Source organism: Clupea harengus, chromosome 4 (assembly GCF_900700415.2).
Source record: "Clupea harengus chromosome 4, Ch_v2.0.2, whole genome shotgun sequence".
NCBI classification, from domain to species: domain Eukaryota; kingdom Metazoa; phylum Chordata; class Actinopteri; order Clupeiformes; family Clupeidae; genus Clupea; species Clupea harengus.
This window is the reverse complement of record NC_045155.1, coordinates 2,820,201-2,839,566: the sequence shown is the minus strand read 5'-3', so window position 1 is coordinate 2,839,566 and position 19,366 is coordinate 2,820,201. Positions and strand designations below refer to the sequence as shown.

Sequence of the window (19,366 nt, the reverse complement as noted above, 5' to 3'; positions counted from 1 at the left end):
GACTTGAAACAGAGGTGTACTGTACACTGTATTAATTGCCAAGTAAACTGAGCATTAAGTTCATACAACTTAAGGAAACTCAAAAACTTGAAGGGTGCAACACACAGCGTCTAAAGCAAACAAATTCCAGCCCTTGTGACAATTCAAACCACAGTGTGACTGTGACTTCCTCATGCCTTTGCCTGGTGTGCTTATCCAGCTCTGCCCCCTAGTGGAGAAGTGCAAGAAGCAACCTTCACCCTTCTATCACAATTTTTTTCTCTCAGAAGACTGGTATGACAGCTTCCTCTTCCCCATAAACAGGGGAATATACAGAAATGAAACTGAGAGAATATCTCCTCCCTGAAAACATTTCTCCACACAATCATCCCTTTCTCTTTTTCTTGAAGAAAAAAAGAGAAATCATCCCTTTCTCTCTCTCTCTCTGTCTGTGTCATCTTCTCCGTGTCCATACGCAGGTGTCAGGGCAGGAAATGGAAGCTAAGGATGAGTTTGGGTGTATTGTGACCAGTGTGACAGCTGGAGGCGACCTGTCTGACGGCATCCCTGCTCCCTCACACAGAGCCAGAAGGGGCTTCTGTGCCAGGGGGTGTCCTAAGCCTCCCAGCTCCCAATTAATGCCCAGGGGCGTACTGCCTGCAGCTGGTGACCGGCAGCCAGCCTGAGCTCATCTCCGACCTCTGGCACCACACAAACACGCAGCATGGGACAGACAATGGCCCGATAATGAGGAATAGGACCAGGAAAGGCGTCATATCCTGCAAGGCCACACCATAGCTTCCTGTCAAATGTTCTGCACATGCGCCTGAGTTGGTGACCAATCACATTTAGCGGATCGCTCACTTCATACATTTGACATGTTTTAATTCCTTGTTCATTAATGGTTCAGGTTTCAAGAGGTTTGAAGTTTGGACTTGCAGACAGACCGTTACCATGCACCATGCACCATGCACTATACACCATGCACCATGCAGCATGCACCATGTCTCCAATCAGCTCTGGCTTGCCCAAATTCACTGACCATAGAAATTCCACAATGTGGGATGAGGCGTTCAGGGCCTGGAATGGGGTGATGCAGCACCGGCTGTGTAGAACTGGTTTGAGTTTTCTGTAGTTCCCCCCTAATATCATGTCATTTTGAGATACTAAGTCATTATTTTGAGATACTACGTCATTATTTTGAGGAGGTTTATCATTTCTTTGAGATACTGTCAGAAATGGGCTTCCATACGTTCTTCCACTTCAGGAATGCAAAAAGGTTTTTGTCAGACAATTCAAGTTCATAATTTACAGTTTTATGGTGACCAGGGACCATTGCATGGTAGGGTCACATACAGTCACAGCCAAACACTTACCTGAATAAGAGTTCACATTCCCCATAAACATTTTTAAAAGTTTCAACAATGTATTTTCTTTCTGGATATTTAAGCATTTTCAACTTATGAAGCAGATGCGAAAGAAATCAATAAAATACAAAACATAGGCTTGAAAAAAAAAAAAACAGCTGTAACAGTGACTTCGAAGGAAACAAGGCCACACAAGGTATGGTCTATGGTGTGACACAAGTGACCTACCTGTCAAGTAAAGCATCCCCATGTGTCATTATAAGGAACACAGCAAAGAACTTAAAAGCCACCTGCCACACTAACCGTGTATCTTGGTGGTCTGGTATTGTGCAGGTGTTTCATTTTCTTCCTGTATGTTGCCCTACCAACAAAGAAAGGAGATACTGCAAGTTAACATCTTGAGAAGCAAATAAGGTAAGGATTTGCATTCAATAGAGACACACGAAAAAGTCAGTTTCTTCAATGCCTGACTTGAACTATCTGGCATTTGTGTTCTCAGGTGTCTGCAGTAAGATGTGTCTGTATTATAGGAGTATGTTTATCTTAATGCTCTGCGCTGAAACCTTGGAGGGGGTGTTAGAAGATCAAGCACGTCAGTCTCGGTAACATCCCAAACTAAGTTTTCTCTTTTTTTCGACAACAAAACTTAGGCTGAAAACAGGCAAACTGAACTACACCCATGGCAAATGGAGACACTGATATTCAAATGTGCTTGTCCAACCGTCTTTAGGTGGCAGTCTTTAAAAGTGGATGACGAACAAACCATCTTTCACAATCTGAAGAGACACTCAGATGGGACTTTCACCAACGACCTTACATACCAATTGGATCGGCAAAAGGCTAAAGACTTCGTTGCTTGGCTGGCTAGCACCAAACGTGAGAGGTAGGCTAAGTTATCGAGTTTTACAAACGTATGTTACATTTTTCACAGTGGAGAGTATTTTAAACCAGGTATGGAATTTGGAGGCAGTGGGGCTACTTGATAATAACGAAGGGTGTGTAAAACAGAATAATATAATGAAATACTTAGGCTACCTCATGTGGTCGAAACGCGCAACACCACGGTATCGTCATCTTTCTCACCATCTAACTGGTAAATGTACCGCAGGGGGGCTTCAGGAATGCTTCTGCAGCTACAGTTACATGTACATTTAGAAGGAGCAGTAAACGATGTTTCTCTGCAGTTATCTTTTATATTATATTATATTTTATAGGGCCCAGAAAAAAAATGGAAACAAAATAGAGTCTCAAAAAGCAAACACGGCACAGTAATATTAGAAAATATTTGATTGTCTTTATGTTGACATCATTGGGTGTAGGATGATTTGTATATTTTTACGATGTTAAAAGTGTAGTATGAAATGTAGGCTACATTCTAATATTGTTCAACAAATATTTATGGAGGTAGTTTGCATTTATGCCTCAATGAATGCCTCAATGTCCATTATTATAAATATAATTTCGCCATTTTTGACCTCTTCATACCGTGGAGTTATTCTGTTGACAGCAGAATACAGCACCACACACGAATCAGTGATCGAGATCATTCTATTTGAATGATTTTAGTTGTCAGGAAAAGTATATTTTCTTTGAGATGGAACTTGTAAGTGTTTTTGGTGTGGATGCTTTTGATACATTGTTAGTCTACAGCATTTGACAAAGTCAAACTAATGAAGTGTTCAAATTCTAGTCAACAGAAGCGAGGTCTCCAGGAAGGCAGGATGAAGACTGGGGAGCTGATCACTGGTCTTAATCAGTTACGGGAATGCAGCTAAATGTAAAAAAAAAAAAAACTCTATTAAAAAATATTTTTCCACGTAAAAATTACGTTTTTAATGTCATTGTACTGTAGCTTTTTGTGATATGTTTCTTTTATTCTTTGTGAAAATGCATTTGATAAACTTTAAAAAACCTAAGGCTTTGAATTGTTCTTCTCATTCACATATGTGTTTCTGTTAGAATGTAAAGTACACTGGGTGGTTGTGCGGTTAGAAAACGTCCCTTTGGAAATTGGACACTTTGGTACTCCAGAAGAGTTATGGTGCGAGTATGTGTCATCTCTGAATGTCATCAACAAACTAAAAACAATTGTTTGGATTGAGGGCTGCCATCTGCTTTTCATGACTTTCTTACTTGCCTTTGCCACTGTTAGAGAATACACCTTTCGTATTTCTAAGTTAACATGGATAGCCACATAGTCAACATTTTTCCCCAGCAGAATCTTTGTCTGTTTAGATGTGACACAGTGTGGTGCCTGACTGGGTTGTGAACATATGTCATGTGAGGTTGTATTTTTACCATGCCCCCCTACAGAAGGGATATTTACTTAATTCACCACTAGTGGGAGCTCTAGGAGTTTCCCATCAGTACACCATGACTTGTCTTACATATGTGGTTAAATATGATTCGCTCCATCCATTTAGAGCCATTATTTATTTACATATGTATGTATGTGTTTATTTATTCATTATTACTTGTTATTTTTGTTATTCTGTGTCACAACTCTAATGCTGTGTCACAACCCTAAAAGTAATCATGCTTCGTTGTTAGTATTCGGGGTGCTGTGTACACCAATCTCATTTAAAGAGGAATTACAAGTCAATAAGGTAACATTTTTTTATTTGGCTTTAAAGTGTATAGAGAACATACCTGGTGTTCATGGCCTCAGTAATAAACAACCTTACATGTATTGATTAATTAATTTAATGTGATTTATTCTATCCATAGTGCAAGGTCCATAAGGGAGTTGTGGAATTTATTTAACATTTTATGGTGATTTATTGTGATTTCTTCTACTTAAGTCACATCAAGGTTATATATAGACAGCTGTTCCTTCTCAGGACACTGGGGGCAGTGTTGCTCTAAAAAAGCCCCTGCAATCACTCCTCCTTGGGTCCCCACCCAACCCTGTCACCACATTTGAGATCCAGCTGCTCTCCGGTCATGCCTCAGCTCTCTCTGGCTCCCCCACTTGACTGTCATTGGGCGATCAGGCAGAGGGAGGGAGGGAGGGACGGCTCAATCGTTCCTGAGAGTCTGTCTCACGTTGAAAGTGCAACTGTTACATCATCCGTCCTCTCCAGCTCGCACGGAGAAACCCAGGCTGTGTTTGAGCCGGCCATTGATGGTGCTGTTTGAGTCATTTTGGCGTAAGGAGGTAATTTTAATGAGTGAGAGCTTGTGCGTCCAACTTGCGACATTGCGCCATTGGTGTGCGTAGATGTAATTGATGACTGACGCCTATGACCGCACCTTGACAGCTCACTTTCCAGAGGAGCATTGGAGGAAGGCTATCAGTCATTCAGCTGAACACAAACACACACACACACAGATGCATGTATCTACCTGCAAACAGACACAGACCGACAGTGTGATGGAGACACTCAGAACCCATTCCCATATTGTTTCTTATTTTCTTTGGTAATGCATATTATTTAAGTGAAAATACAGTAGCGTTACCCTTTAAGTTCTCATGTTCAGATGGTTCCATGGCTACATTAGCCCGGTATAATTGAGCTGGGAGCAAAAGGAGAGCAGAGCCAGGCTGTGGCTATATAACAATTGCACTGTTTGTTGCCCATTCTGAATGTATGGTAACTACATAACGCACATCTACAGGGATATTAAAAAGAAACTCACTCAAATGACACCAATTACAATGTCAGTAAATGCCTAATAAATTAATTCCTGTTGCCATGGTAATGCTGAAGTTAATTGTATTAACAAAGACAGAGGCAGAGGCATAGTAGGGAGACAACTCCTCCCCTCCTCCTTTCTAGAAGCTTCCCCCAAAAATACTGGCTGGCTTTGATAAGCAGAAGTAAGGGAGGGGCTCAGTGTGTGTGTGTGTGTGTGTGTGTGTGTGTGTGTGTGTGTGTGTGTGTGTCTGTGAGTGTGAGTGTGTTGAGGGAGGTGGTGGTGCTGCTATTGCAGCGGTTCATTCAGAAATGCTGCTCCTGTGATGCCGTGTCGGAGGGAGGAGCTGCTGCAGCGATGAACCTGTCCTGGACCAGCAGAGGCTGCTGGGATTGGCCGGCAGCCGAATGGTGTGGGTATAAGGATGCTAAGCCCCGCCCTGAAACTCCTCGAGGGGGACTAGACCTGGGGAAAGTCTCTGTCCTGTTCATCCTCCACACCGGCACTGTAACAGCTGGTAACAGGGCTAGAGCTGGAGGGCAAAGGCTGCAATGAGACCTGTCCTTCCAGCTGCAAATGATGATAGATTACATCTCATCATGACCTACCAGAAAGATTTTCAACATTTGCCCCAAATCACCGTTACAGACGAGATACCTGTATGTTGTTTAAGTGTTAAGTAGTACATAAGCAGTAGGACCTACATAACAAGAGGTCAAAACTGGCAGTGGGGGTGAGGATTACATGGCATTGGTGGCAGTGAGGAATAGTATCAGCTCCCAGTTTCTCCTGAAAGATGTCTATGGTCTTGTTGATCCAAAACTGAGCTGCACTAACATGCTGCACATCAATAACCCAAATAACGAGTTGGGGACATTTCATACACATATTGTATGGAGAGGGCGAGAGTGTGTATGTGAGAGAGAAAGCATGCGGAGTGCAGAGGAGGGTAGGTGTGGCTGTCTGTAAATTAGGTCAGACAGTATGCCCCCCCCCCCCCCTCACTCGAACAGCTCTCCTCGAAGGGGAGCACGAACTCCTTCCATTGTATATTTATTTAAGAAGAAAAAAAAGCAAGCACCCTCCGGTGTCCCGTTGTCGTGGCGACGGGCATGGCCGTTTGTTTGTCTGCGGACGCAGCCTCCGCTCCGGCTGATGCGGGCGGCGGGCCGAGCAGGGAGGGAGCTCTGCTGACTCAGCCACCGATGGTGCATTCATTTAGCTGCACTGCAGTGCTTTACCGCACCCTCTCTCCGTCCCCCTCCCTTACCCGTCGCTCTCTCCCTCTCTCTATCCTGCGCACTCACCTTCCCCCTCCCACTTCCATTTCTCTCTCCTCCTTTAACGGTGTCTCTCGCTCGCTCTTTACAATTCCACTGCTCCCATCGCCGTTTTTTGCTTTCCGCCTCACTACACTCCCTGCGCGCATCTGGGAGCAGAGGGTGTAACAGAGAAAAGCAGAGATGTACATAAGGAGATAAAGACACGTGTCCCACCATCCATAGTTGGCGTGGATAGGACAGAGATAGGGAAAGGGAGGTGGGGGATCTGCTCAGAAGGGGAAATCACTGCTCCAGGTGAAAAGAGAGGAGAGGAGGGCTAGATAGAGAGAGATAGAGAGAGACAGCAGGCGAGAGAGAGAGAACAGACGGGCAGTGAGAGGGAGGCAGAAAATTCTCCGCTATGAAATGGAGGAGGTGGGAGTGAGGGAGGGATGGATAAAGGAAGAGACACAGCGGCGGGGGGGGGAGAGGAAGAGGAGGGGTGCGAGAGGAGAGGAGAGACACAGACATCACAGAAAGAACGCTGCAACGACGTGTTTGAATATCGCGATGCAGAGTGACTCCCAGCAAGATACGCCTCACCTGTGTCCATTTCTCACCCAGTCGCTCTGGTCTCGCTTACCTGCCCTCTCTCCACCCCTTGGAGACAATGGAAGAGAAGCGCTGATCAATACAAAAGCTAGCGCCTGTTGTGCTATTATCAGGGGAGGCAGGAGCTACTGTAGTTGAAGAGGGTGACACTGATACCTCACCCTGGAGCTAAAAGCTTTACATTGATTCCCTATGAAGCGCCTAGAAGGTTCCATGGGTGAATTGGGGGGCTAGTATGTGCCTCTGTTGCTCCTGCCTGTGCATGCAGCTGAGGGGCATTAGCTTTTCACCAAGTTGCACTGAATTTGCCCAGAATTCATATACCCCATGTGCCATATAATCTATTATCATTTAACGACATTCAAGGTGGTCAAACATCAAATATGAACATGAAATGTTGCTGAAATGCTCAGAGATATAAACATTCATACACTACTAACAGCCCTATCCTAATTGTCACCAGCACTCTGAGCTGATAAGTAAGGAACTCTGACTGCAGGCAGCGTAACTCATGGGCAAAGCGGCAGATCCAACGTGATTGGCTGTGGAAACGTAACCACGGTAACGGCCGCCTCTGGTATCTTCCCTTTAATCACCGAACAGACCCAAACACACTGCATAACTGGAAGGCTGCTTTATTTGTTCATAAAAAGGTTCGTGCTCAAATGAAGACAATCTTTTATAAGGTCTTACTAAGAGTCCAAGTGGTTGTGCAACACAACATCATATTTCCTCCTACCATGTACATAACTGTGTCAAACGATAACAACAGTTTGAAAAGCACTTTTTGATATTTTTTCTTCAGAAAGATGGAAACAAAAAGCATCTTAATCATGCCCAAAAAAATGGAACAGTCCAAAAAACAAATGCTGATACAAAAATGGATCTCAGATGTGGAAAGAAACACAAAATCAGAAGGCCAGTTTTTTTCACAAGCCAAGTGGATGATACACAAAGCACAGAACACAATCACATACTGAATTATGTGTTTTTTTTTTGTAACATCAAAACTAGAGGAAACGGGCTCTGTGTGTGTTATTTGTTGTTCGGCATTTGTCTGGCAGTACAGTATGCCACGCTGTAAAATCTCAAGTCCCTGATTGACATTGTGCTCCATAATGGCCCTCCACTCCCCGTCTTGTCGCCTTTCACAGGGTAACTAGTTAGAAATGGCACCATCCTCCAAGATTGCACAAGAGTGCAACTCAGAAAAATGAAGGAGAAGGATAACACAAAGAATACAGAAAAAGGCACACACCATTAGTGAAGTAACATTACAAAACACACAAAAATTAGAAAACATGTACGGAAAAAGAAAGCATAAATACAAAATGTAAAATGGATGGCTAGTTCAGTAGTAACGGCACAGATGAGTATGAAGAGGCCTTGAAACAGTAGGCTCCTGCGTCTTAGTGACAGATTCAGGTGAGAGAGAACAGATTTTCATAGGCAGGAAAGAGCATGTGTGCACTTGGGTTTGTGTGTGTCTGTGTGTCTGTGTATCTCTGTGTGTGTTTGAGTTCATACGGGTGTGTATTCTCCTTTGTGTGCATGTGTATGTTGTGTTGAGCATAAGTACTGTAAGTACAAGGAATACACAAGAAGTGTGCTGGTTGCATCCTCCTCTAAGTATCTTGGGCTAAAATCCAAGCAGCTCCAATTATATCGTGCGAAAGTTGGTCCCCATCTCCAGAGGTAGGACCAACCATTTATGACATCCACTGGACGTGTTGCATATAAACAAAATGTGACAGTGCTCTTATATATTCATATATATTCCATATATACGGTTTGTATAATATAGGATTCGTACTATTTCATTCATTTCCCCCCAACAAAGTGTGAATTGTCTTGGGAAAAAAAAAAATATCAAAAAGTAACAAATGTGACAAGGGCATCAGCTGGAAGCCATTCTATATTTTTGTTTGTCATTTATTGTTAGATTAATAGTAGTAATCTTTTAAAATTCTGTATTTACAAAAACCACAACAAAGCATGCCATGAAAACAAAACCAAAAAAAAGAGTATATTACAATACTTATAGTTTCTCTCAGATAGTTCATTCTCAACTTTTCTCTGTAATTGTGCCATGTACATCATAGCCCGCACTGTACACAGAATGATATATTTCATTTAGTCATAATGTGAATGTACTCTTCTACACATTACATCCAAGATGGGCATCGGGAGAAACTGCATGGCATTGCATGTTTTTTTTTCAACATTGGGAATGTATTTGGTTTTTATCTCAAGTCCACAGCACCCACACTGATTTGGAGACCTCAGGCAGTTTGAAGACCCACTGTGCAGTGAGGCCCTGATGGGGAGAAGGGGGAGGGGGTGTAAACAGGAAGTGTGCCACGAACAGGAAGTGGCCTAGAGGGTGGGTATTACCCGTCCCAGGGCGTGCCCCGACGAACGCATGGTTACTGGGACTTGTGTTCTCCTTTTCTTTTTTTGAATATTTGTTCATTTGTTCCCATGTTTGTTTGTTTTTTCTGTTATGGACCTCAAGACAGAGGATGGCAGTTTAAGAGCAATTTCGCACTCTGTGATACAAAAGTCCCCCCGCCTACCGGGGCGTTCGTGCAGAGAAGGGCCCTCTTACGCTGTTCTCCAGTTGAGATGTGTTTGCGTTGTTCCCTTTCACAACTTGAGCACGCACAGATCGATACTTGGCTAGTCCAAACTGTGACGAGATCTACTCAAGTGCATATTTTGTATTTGTTTCTTTTTTTTCATTTTGTACAAAAAAGAATTTGTTTGACGAAAAAAACAAAGGGAACCTTTACTCGTGTGAGAGTCTTTCACTGAATATTTCTGGTGATATCAATGATGAATGGCACCTGTCACTCAAACCATTCCGAGTCAAGTTCTCAGAAAGGCCCGCAGTTGTCCACTTACTTCCCGTTGAGCCTTAGCTAACACAAATAAGACACAAAAGGCTCTAAGCTGACTGGCAGTAGTCCAGAGAGGTGTATCTACCTAGGATGCACGACAGACAGGGGATACCCTTTTTCCCCAGACTCAAGAGTATTCTGAAGCTGACTAAGCTCTCCCTCAATCACTTGGCAGATGCTGATGCCAGGACTGCACATCAGCTGATTTCTAGATCAGGCCACGGCACACGAGAGCAGTGAACAAACCCCTTTCAACGACTCTCGAGAATCTCTCGATGGCGAAAAAAAATCGAAGCTCCAAACAGCCTTTCGCCAAAGCCTCATCACGCCAAAGTCGTACTGATTTTTTTTTTTTCACATAAAAACAACAACAACGACGAAATGGAACCGATAAGAGGCTCACAAGGTTTAAAAATGCCATCAAAAAGGCCCTAGGAAAATGGATGGAAATTAAACATCCTGGCAGTTGTGACGGTTATTGACAGTTGTCTTCTGTGCCTCGTGGAGAGCTGCCCCTACGCTGAGGAGCGCTCGTTCCCTGCAGTCTGACAAAGAGCGCTGAGCTGAGCTGAGCTGAGACCGAGCGGAGCTCTGCCACACCCTCAAGTTTTTCCCTCTAAGATATCGGCGTCCCATTCACGCCATTCCCCTCTCAACGACATGGAGAACATTAGAAGAAGAGTGCCCACGTAACGATATGCTGCTGGTGCAGAAACGAAAGGCAAATCAAGGTCTCTGTAAGCCTGGGATTTGGTTTCATTTGATTTCAAAATGTTTCTCCAAATCAGTGTATCCTCATGGGCGAAGGTCTCCAGCAACCATTGCCACCTCTTCTCCTTCCCCACCCACACATACACGGCAGGAGCAGCAAAATGACTTATGTCTTGTGTTTTTGTCACCATGTGCCACAATGTTAGTACACACAAGCAAATAGAACATCAGTTTTTTTTTGGAATGATTACAGCCTGGTTTGACACCGAGAAACGCAACGAAGCATGGTGAAAGCATGGTGTCAGAAAACAAAGCATGTGAGGGGAAGGGACAATCATAATGTTTGAAGCTCCCAAATACTGTGTACAAGAGTACTCGTTAAAATTTAGGAGTATGATCTCATTTTGAAACTTTTGGATCAGTGGAAATCTTCAAAGCTAATGATCGAGCCACAGCTGTGGCCTTGAGTAAGTGTGGTGTGGACTATGGTTTCTCATGCATGATTCCTGATCAAAACATGCCATCATGCAAATCATTTCTATGCATTTGAACGAGCACAATTAGTAAGGTATTTACTCTGGAACTCGGTTGGAGCCCCCTTCAGCCCAAGTCAAAACCCTGATAAAGCCCCTACCCTAGTGATCAATGTGAAAGCCCATGTAGAAAATCATTTTAACGCAGGTATAACAAAGAGGATGAAAAGACTAGTGACATGGGCTAAATGTGTCTTTTTGTCTTTCTTTTTTTTTGCTGCTGCTCAAATAATGTTGAGATGCAAATATATTCAGCACAAACAAATAAAAAAAAAAAAACCACATAATGTTCTGGTTTTTTTTTCTGCTCTCCCCATTTTTGATTAATCATTTTTCATCTACAGTTAAAAGACAACATGTCACAGGAACCCCTGCAACGGAGCAGGTGGTTTCCTACAACCCGGAATTGTTGTTGAGTCTTTATGTGGCACCCCACAGTTGAGCAATGCTGGAATCCACACATGGCCATGGAAAATAAAACATCTTCAAAATTTCGCACAGTTCTGTGTCCAGATGGCAGTTGGTCTTCACCCCCAAGGGTCTGCAACAGGCCTTCACACCACTTTGAGTTGAGTTGGCCGTGTATGATCGAGTTTAGGTTGAGTGAAAAGTTATTTAAAAATCTTGGTCATTTATCACAGATGATACACAGAAAGCTCATCGTGTTTGGTCGTGTTCAGAGTGGTATTAAAACCAAGCTGCTTCTTCTGCATCGAAACATCTGCAACAAGTCTGTAAACAAACCATTATTTTTTTTTTAGATTTTTCGTTTTTCTTTGCAAATAGTTTTTTTCTCTCACTTTTTTTTTGTTATTGTTGTTGATGTTTGTACATTTGTTGGATTTCGAATACAGAGTCTCATCTCATCATGTGTCACCCGTCGTAGAGCTCAGCGCCAGTTCTAGCGCAGTTCTTAACACTTGGATTCCCTGACGTCTTTTTGGTTTTTGCCCTTCTCCTTCTTCCCGACGATTTCGCTCTGGTCCAGCTTCTCCTTCTCGGGTTTGGTCACACTGTCGTATGAGGGCAGGGAGGCAGTGGAGGGCGTGCTCTCTTTCTTCTCTTGATTGGTCCCACCGTTCTCCAGCTTGCTCAACCCGATGATGCGCCTGCAGACGAAGCCGCGGCGCAAGAGGCTAGCGCGGTAAGCGCGCTGGATGATGGACGCGGACACGTGCTCCTGCTTGCGACGCAGGGTCGTGGTGATGGGCTCGAAGGAGATCTTGGAGGGGTTGGCAGCAATGAATCGCTCCTCCATCTGCTGTCGCATCATGTCCAGGTCGCCGCTGTCACCCAGCACGCGTTTGGTGAAGGCAAACAGGATGTCCAGGCAGTGGATGCGGTCACCGCTCACCATGGGCAGGTCCATAGCGATCAGTTCGATCGTGTTAGGCTTGGGCACACGCAGTGGGTGCTCGAGTGTGTCGGCGAAGTCGCCCAGTTTCTGAAAGGTCACAAACTGTGAGGCAGTGGGGTCGAACTTCTCCCAGGTCTCGTAGAAGGACTCGAAGTCGTCCTCGCACAGCGGGTCGGCGCTCTCCTCCGTGGCCACACTGAAGTTCTCCAGGATGATGGCGATGTACATGTTCACCACGATGAGGAAAGACACGATGATGTACATGACGAAGAAGAAGATTCCCACCGAGGGGTTGCCGCAGTTACCCTTTACCGTGGTGCCCGGGTTCTCCAGGTTAGGGTCGCAGTCGGGTGGGTAGTTCAGAATGGGCGCGAGGAGGCCGTCCCAACCGGCCGAAGTGGTGATCATGAACAGGCAGATCATGGAGTTGCCGAAGGTCTCGAAGTTGTACATGTCGTCAATTCCCATCTCTCGCTTGACGTAGGCAAAGTTGGACATGCCAAAGATGGAGAAGATGAACATGACCAAGAAGAGCAACAGGCCAATGTTGAACAGGGCTGGCAGTGACATCATTAGGGCAAACAGTAAAGTCCGAATGCCCTTGGCTCCTTTGATCAGACGCAGGATGCGACCAATTCGAGCCAGACGGATTACCCTGAACAGCGTTGGAGACACAAAGTACTTCTCGATCAGGTCAGCCAAGAACATGCCTGAAAAAATGAGAAAAACATAGAAAAGTGTAAGCCATTCTTCCCTACCATTTATGACTACAAATATGAGTACAGTCCAAGCAACTTTGATGATCTGATCTTACATGGCTTATGCAGGGCATTTAAGGCATTCATTAGTTCTCTATTATTTAAAATGTACTCTTTTACACAAATGTAATCAGACCTGACAAAGTCCTCACAGACAGATCTGACAGAAAAAGTAATCACAGGCTATAATAAGTCTTTTTTTGTCTAAAGCCAAAAAATAATTCTTTACTGACCAAACTGTAGCTTGTTTAATTTATTAAGCTTTAGATATTTGAATTAGAATATAAAAAATCTACTCAATTTCTGATTGCTGAAATTATTAATAGCAACATTCATTTAAATATACACTGGTAAGCTGTGTGACACGGACCTCCCCTCAAAGGTGATAATTGGAGTATAAAGCCCCTTCAGGGCCTTGCTCCCGAATTATACTGACTTAAATGTCTTAAATACGCCATGACTTATGCAGATGAATTACACAGAACCAATAACTGCCAACTAACGTTGAGAGCAGACTCAACAGAGACCAGACGTATCTTGTTACGACCCCCTGCGTCCCTGCAGACATTGCAGTGGCCATGCGTGGCCTGCAGGCAACAGTGGGGATGACGAGGAGTATGTGGAGTGTGGAGTATAAAGGACCAGTGGACACCTGTCTCTTTCTCTCTCGAGCTGACTATGTCAGCGTACAGACATCAAACCCCTAGACACGTTGCCTTTGAGTAATTAATTGTATGGACTAAATAAATACGCATAACTTTTGAAGAAAACCGTGGTTGTCTGCCTCCAATGTTATTGTTTCGGTCACGGGCCGGCCGGAACGTAACATATCTCACCAGGATTTTCCTCAGTCACTTACCTACGATGGATAGAATGACCACAACACAGTCAAAGACGTTCCAGCCATTGGTGAAATAGTAATGCCGCAGGGCGGAGAGCTTGAGGACGAACTCCGTGGTGAAGACCACAATGAAGATGAAGTTGACCCAGTAAAGGATCTCCTCTGTCTCCCTCGACTGGTCGTCTGTCTCCACCATCATGGTGACCATGTTGAGGCAGATGAGGATCATGATGGAAATGTCAAACACCTGCTGTGTCACGAAATCGAACACCATCCCTTGGATCTTGTTCTGCAGGGGAAGGTCAACGAGAAGGTCGTAAGAACATTGCATCATCAAGATTATCAGTGCACGTGTTTTTCTTGCTTTGAGATGTCAGTGGTACCTGTGGTCTGGGAATTGGCTTTTGTGGTTTCTTTGAGCCCAACTTTTTCATGGCATTGTAGTATTTTTTCTGCTCTTCTGTCATGAAGATGTCCTGACCCCCAAAGTATAGAGACAAACAGTAACTTGGTTACAACCTTAGAAAACCTTTGAAAACACTGCACAATCACAACACACCCTCTCACAACTTTCCTCTCGGGGTTATCAGAAAATAAGCAGCTGAAGGTCCTATGTAATTATATACATAATGTTATGTCATTATTCACTCTATAGGTTACAGTTACATGTATGATGTCTTTATAACATTCATATTCGCAAACCCATAAATACAAACCATACCATCAACAATATCATATACTATACAATGATACTTCTATTGTGTCTAGATTGATAGCGGTGGCTAATGCTTAAGCAGTGTAACCCTTCTAGTAGGAGAAGAGTATCTCTGGGCATTTTAAGCTTAGATTCAAAGACAAGAAGCGGGATAGCCTTATCTTTTTCTTCTGTTGATTGAAGTTGTCAATGATGACACCAATGAAGAGGTTGAGGGTGAAGAAGGAGCCAAAGATGATGAAGATGACGAAATAGATGTACATGTAGATGTTGTCCTCATAGATAGGCTGGTCTTCCACCTAGACGGGGAGTTTTGACGCACACAGATCAAAAGATACTCTTCGTGGAACCGTGTAGAACCACATCAAAGCAACATCACACCATTACCCAGTAATGACACAGGAGATAACAAGAGACTTCAGAGGCATCGCTGTCACATCGCTGTTTAATACTGGCACTGTCATATATAGGATAACAAATATGGTTATTTCTATATCTCAGTGAAAATGTACAAACATTGACTGCTAACTGGCTTTAAGCTTATAATCCACCACTCCTTCACACTATCTCACCCTTCTCGAGTCCACCGCTGCATACATGATGTCCATCCAGCCCTTGAATGTAGCCTGAGAGCCAGCAGATTTTTAAAATTATAATACATAATTACAAATGACAAAAAAAAAAATTCAAATATATAGTATATTTTTTTAGAAGAGTGTTATGGTGTAGTAATGTGATGATTCATATGGCCAACCTTATGAAGTACTGGAGCCTAAAAGGAGGGATGTATAATAACAGAATGATGAAAACATGAAAGTCTGGAGGTCGGAGGACCACCCTTACCACTTGGAGTAGGGCCAGGTAGCCAGCGCCCACGTTGTCAAAGTTGATCTTCACATTCTTCCAGCGGACCTCAGAGTAGTTGGCGTTCATGAGGGCAAGGCACTCTGTTTTATTGTTGACCTGGTCCGGCAAAAAGAGCGTCTCGGACGTCGCGTTCCAACAGTAGTAGTACTTGCCCGCAAACATGTTGACCCCCATGATACTGAAAATCAGCCAAAAGATGAGGCACACCAGCAACACATTCATGATGGAGGGAATGGCGCCCACCAAGGCGTTGACTACCACCTAGACCAGACGAGAGACAGGGCAGAAGCGAGTGAGGTCCTGCCTCGAAGCCTCCCACTATATCCATTCACACACACACACACACACACACTCTCTCACTGCTGCTGTATACCTGTATGACTCTCACTCACCACCGCCCTGGCATGTTAGTCTCACTGAAGGTATGAAGTGGGAGAAAATACCTAGGCAATGTCTGTTCTTAAATGTCAAGAATGTAGCCAACTACATTTTTGCTATATGGAAATGGTGTGACTAATTAAAGCAGATGATTAACTGGTGTATAAATGTAAGTGCTCTATGACTACGAGAACATTAAAGGAAGCATAAGGGTACGAACTATGAAATACTTGTGCATATTAATTTAATTGTGTATGTCAGAGAGTACATATCTGGCTGTTTGTGTTTTTTTTGTAGTTTTTCTCATTGCTGGAATGAAAATCAAGCTGGTCAAACAGGTATACAGCACACAGTCAAAATCATCATTCACATTCTTAACAATTCCCCCCCCCCCCATCCCTCCACCCTTCCCAAAACCACTCCCCCCCCCCCACCCTTCCCATAACCACTCCCATTGTCTCAACTATAGAGCCCACACCATTCCCTCCACATTGCAATGGAGAGCTATAGGGAACATTAGTAATGGATCCCAACCCCTTTATGTCGTCACTCCTGGACACCTAACCCCCCCCCCCCCCCCCCCTCCTTCCTTCCTTCCCCTGGTGTTAAGATCCCATCTTTTCAGTGCTTAGCAACGAGCTCGGCGCCAAGTTGTCCACTCACTAAGGGGTGTCAGACAGGCCCACCGGCAGCTCTCAGGCAGACAGCTGGACATGCATGCCTTTCACAGACTCGTGGAGCCATATTCCCTCCTTAAGACAGACATACACAGAGCGAGCGAACCGCTCTGGGACAGACAGCGTTCTCTTGGCATGGACACTGGCTAGGTGCGTCGGCTTGCTACTTCGTCGTCAGAGCTACTGACTGACTCTAGGTCACACAGACTGGCCATTTGGGCATGTTCATATATATATATCCCTGAGAATCTGAGAGCTGTTTTTCATTGTCGATATTTGTCTTTGAAGGGGCCCAGTACACTTAGATCACTACACTATAAGGAACCTATAGGATATCATATGGAGATAATATTTACAAAAGTTGAAACCCTTCAAATGGGCAAGGCATGCTTGTGCCATCGATTCTTAATGTATTATACTATAGATATATAATGATATTTAGATTTACATTTTACATTTAGTCATTTAGCAGACGCTTTTATCCAAAGCGACTTACAAGGATGTATACACATTTTACATTTACACTGATGGCACACTGCACATCAGGAGGAATTAAGGGTTCAGTGTCTTGCTCAAGGACGCTTCGACAGGGATCTCGAACTAGCAACCTTTTGATTACTAAACGACTTCTCTACCTCCTGTACCACTGTCGCCAATAATGACGAGTAAAACTGGTTTGCACTGTTGTACGGAGTACTGAAATGCACCCTAGGAGTGATTATTCTATCTACAGTGACGCATGAGAGATGTGATGGCCGGCCGTGCATTCTGCATTACACCTACAACTGTGAAACTGTACTATGATAGCCATGCTAGAATGAAGTGTACTAATGAAGTGTAGAAAAAGAGCTCATTTCTCAAATCCAATCAAAGTGCACTTGCCAAGAGAAGCTGTCTTTCCTACTTTTTGCACATGGACATATAGATCTACATTTTAGAGACTGAACAGACAAATGCTTAAGATGTATACTCAAAGAAAGGGAAAATGGCTGTCAAAAGTGCATCATGTGCATTGGCAATTGAAGAGTACATGCGTGTTACATGGCATTGTTGTGCAATCTCAAAAAACCGTTAAAATAAGTAAACAAATCGATCGTAGAGACAACAACGCAGAGAGATCAGAGGGTCCTGAACCACAGGTCAGCGTGTTTAAGTACACAAGACACGGAATGAAACTAAATCCTAGAGAAATCTTTTTATCGAGCGAGTTGGTCCACACTGGTGATAATCACCTGGATTTTTTTTGGAGTCAATCCACTCACTAAAACTTGCATCAAGCCAATTTTTTTTTTCCATTTTTTTCTATGCGCTATCATAGTTTACTATCACTTAATAAAACAATTCTCAAAATGCATAGAAATCAATAAAACTAGCAAAAGCCCTCCCTCTGCTCTTGTGTCTCCTTGTCGATTTATTTATTCAACTTTAACTCATCTTCTTTTTCAAGTCAAACAGAATGGCAGACAGTTTGATGAACATAGGCATTGTGACAAATGTCAATTCTTCCGTGCTTCCTCTATTTTCATGGCTAATACCCATCAAACAAATCAGACCCTTGTTAGTTTAACTCCTCAAGGGGAGATCCTGTTTCTATATTTATATTTGTATTTATATAGTCACACAACAACCCAAAAATGACTATATCCTACAGGGGGGAAAAAAAATCAGAACATATCTAGGTAACTGTGAATAATGAAGATCAGTTTCATGACTTAACATCTATGTGTGCCATTAATGTAGTCTCCAACAGGATTATGTGCAGGGTCCTGAACCGTACAAGCACGCTTACACGCTTGTTTTTAATACAATGTCTTCATCAGCATTTATTAGGTCCTTCCGCTTTCTCCTCACTAAGGTATTCCTGATACCAAAAACCCATGACACTGGATTCACTGGTCCCACTTCAAGGGTGTTCTATCTATGCCTTCCTATTAGAAAAGACCACTGGCCTGACTTGCTGGTATTACAGTCTAGCTAGTCAGGCTAAATGTATAACATGCTGTGCGTAATATATGTACGGCTGATCCTAAGGAACAAACAGAAGAATACTATACTTCCTGCACAGTAATCAAATCTGATGGCACATGCCCCTAGACTGTAGTGTGGTCTGTCATTTTTGGGAACTGGATGATCTTCTAGAGGTGGACATCACCCTTGTGAGTTAGCAGGTTAGTATTCGCACAATGGCTGAGACCCACCCCACCCCACCCCACCCCCTCCTTCCCCTGAGGCACTGATCAATCTCTTAGCTCAATAATGCACAACATTGCCTCTCGGCCTCATCTCCTCCTGGAGTGCGAGGCACCCCAGGGGTCCAGCCTACAGCCAGTGTCGTGCCATGACGTGAATACAATAATGCCTTTGGGGCGAGCAGGCAATATTTGCACATTTCCTAAGCTTCTGCCTCTTGTTAAGACATCAGTACGTTCTTGCACCAATCAATTGTGAAAAAAAAAAGCCTTTTGCTGTCGATTGAGGGTCTATTTTTTTGACTTGGACAGAACCCTGTGTTGACTTGAGGAGATTTTGAGCCAGCCGTTTCCGCCAATCAGCTGGGAGGAGTGACCAAAATATAGACGCATCTCTCCAGCAGAAGCTTAGCAAACATCTTCCCCCGACATCCACAGCGATGTGCGAGAGGGGGTGGTTTCAGTTGCTCATTTAATCTTTATTGAGTTCCTTGTGCAGATCCTGGACAAGCAAGAGAGAGTGCAGTGAGGCTCCAGCGCGTTGGCCCGGCAACCAACTGGGCAGGCCAGTGCAGAGCCAAATG

At 43.8% G+C, this 19,366-nt stretch overlaps 1 protein-coding gene and 1 long non-coding RNA gene across 11 annotated transcripts in view; one reads left to right on the top strand and one right to left on the bottom strand.

Annotated features, from left to right (window-relative positions):
- The first annotated feature begins 1,133 nt into the window (after positions 1-1,133).
- Positions 1,134-3,548, top strand: LOC116220184. Its single transcript, XR_004163473.2, has 4 exons — positions 1,134-1,760; positions 1,846-1,948; positions 2,077-2,229; positions 3,037-3,548. It is a non-coding gene; the product is annotated as an uncharacterized LOC116220184 (long non-coding RNA).
- Positions 3,549-7,475: 3,927 nt separating this feature from the next.
- Positions 7,476-19,366, bottom strand: part of scn8aa (sodium channel, voltage gated, type VIII, alpha subunit a) — a 61,328-nt gene continuing 49,437 nt past the window's right edge. For all 10 annotated transcript variants that reach the window (XM_031565749.2, XM_031565751.2, XM_042707575.1 and 7 more), the window contains 6 exons: positions 15,515-15,799; positions 15,244-15,297; positions 14,833-14,970; positions 14,340-14,444; positions 13,975-14,245; positions 7,476-13,067 (listed from right to left, as the gene is read on the bottom strand). In XM_031565749.2, coding sequence (XP_031421609.1) covers positions 11,914-13,067; positions 13,975-14,245; positions 14,340-14,444; positions 14,833-14,970; positions 15,244-15,297; positions 15,515-15,799 — 2,007 coding nt within the window. In that variant the 3' untranslated portion in view covers positions 7,476-11,913. The remainder of the gene's footprint in view (positions 13,068-13,974; positions 14,246-14,339; positions 14,445-14,832; positions 14,971-15,243; positions 15,298-15,514; positions 15,800-19,366) is intronic.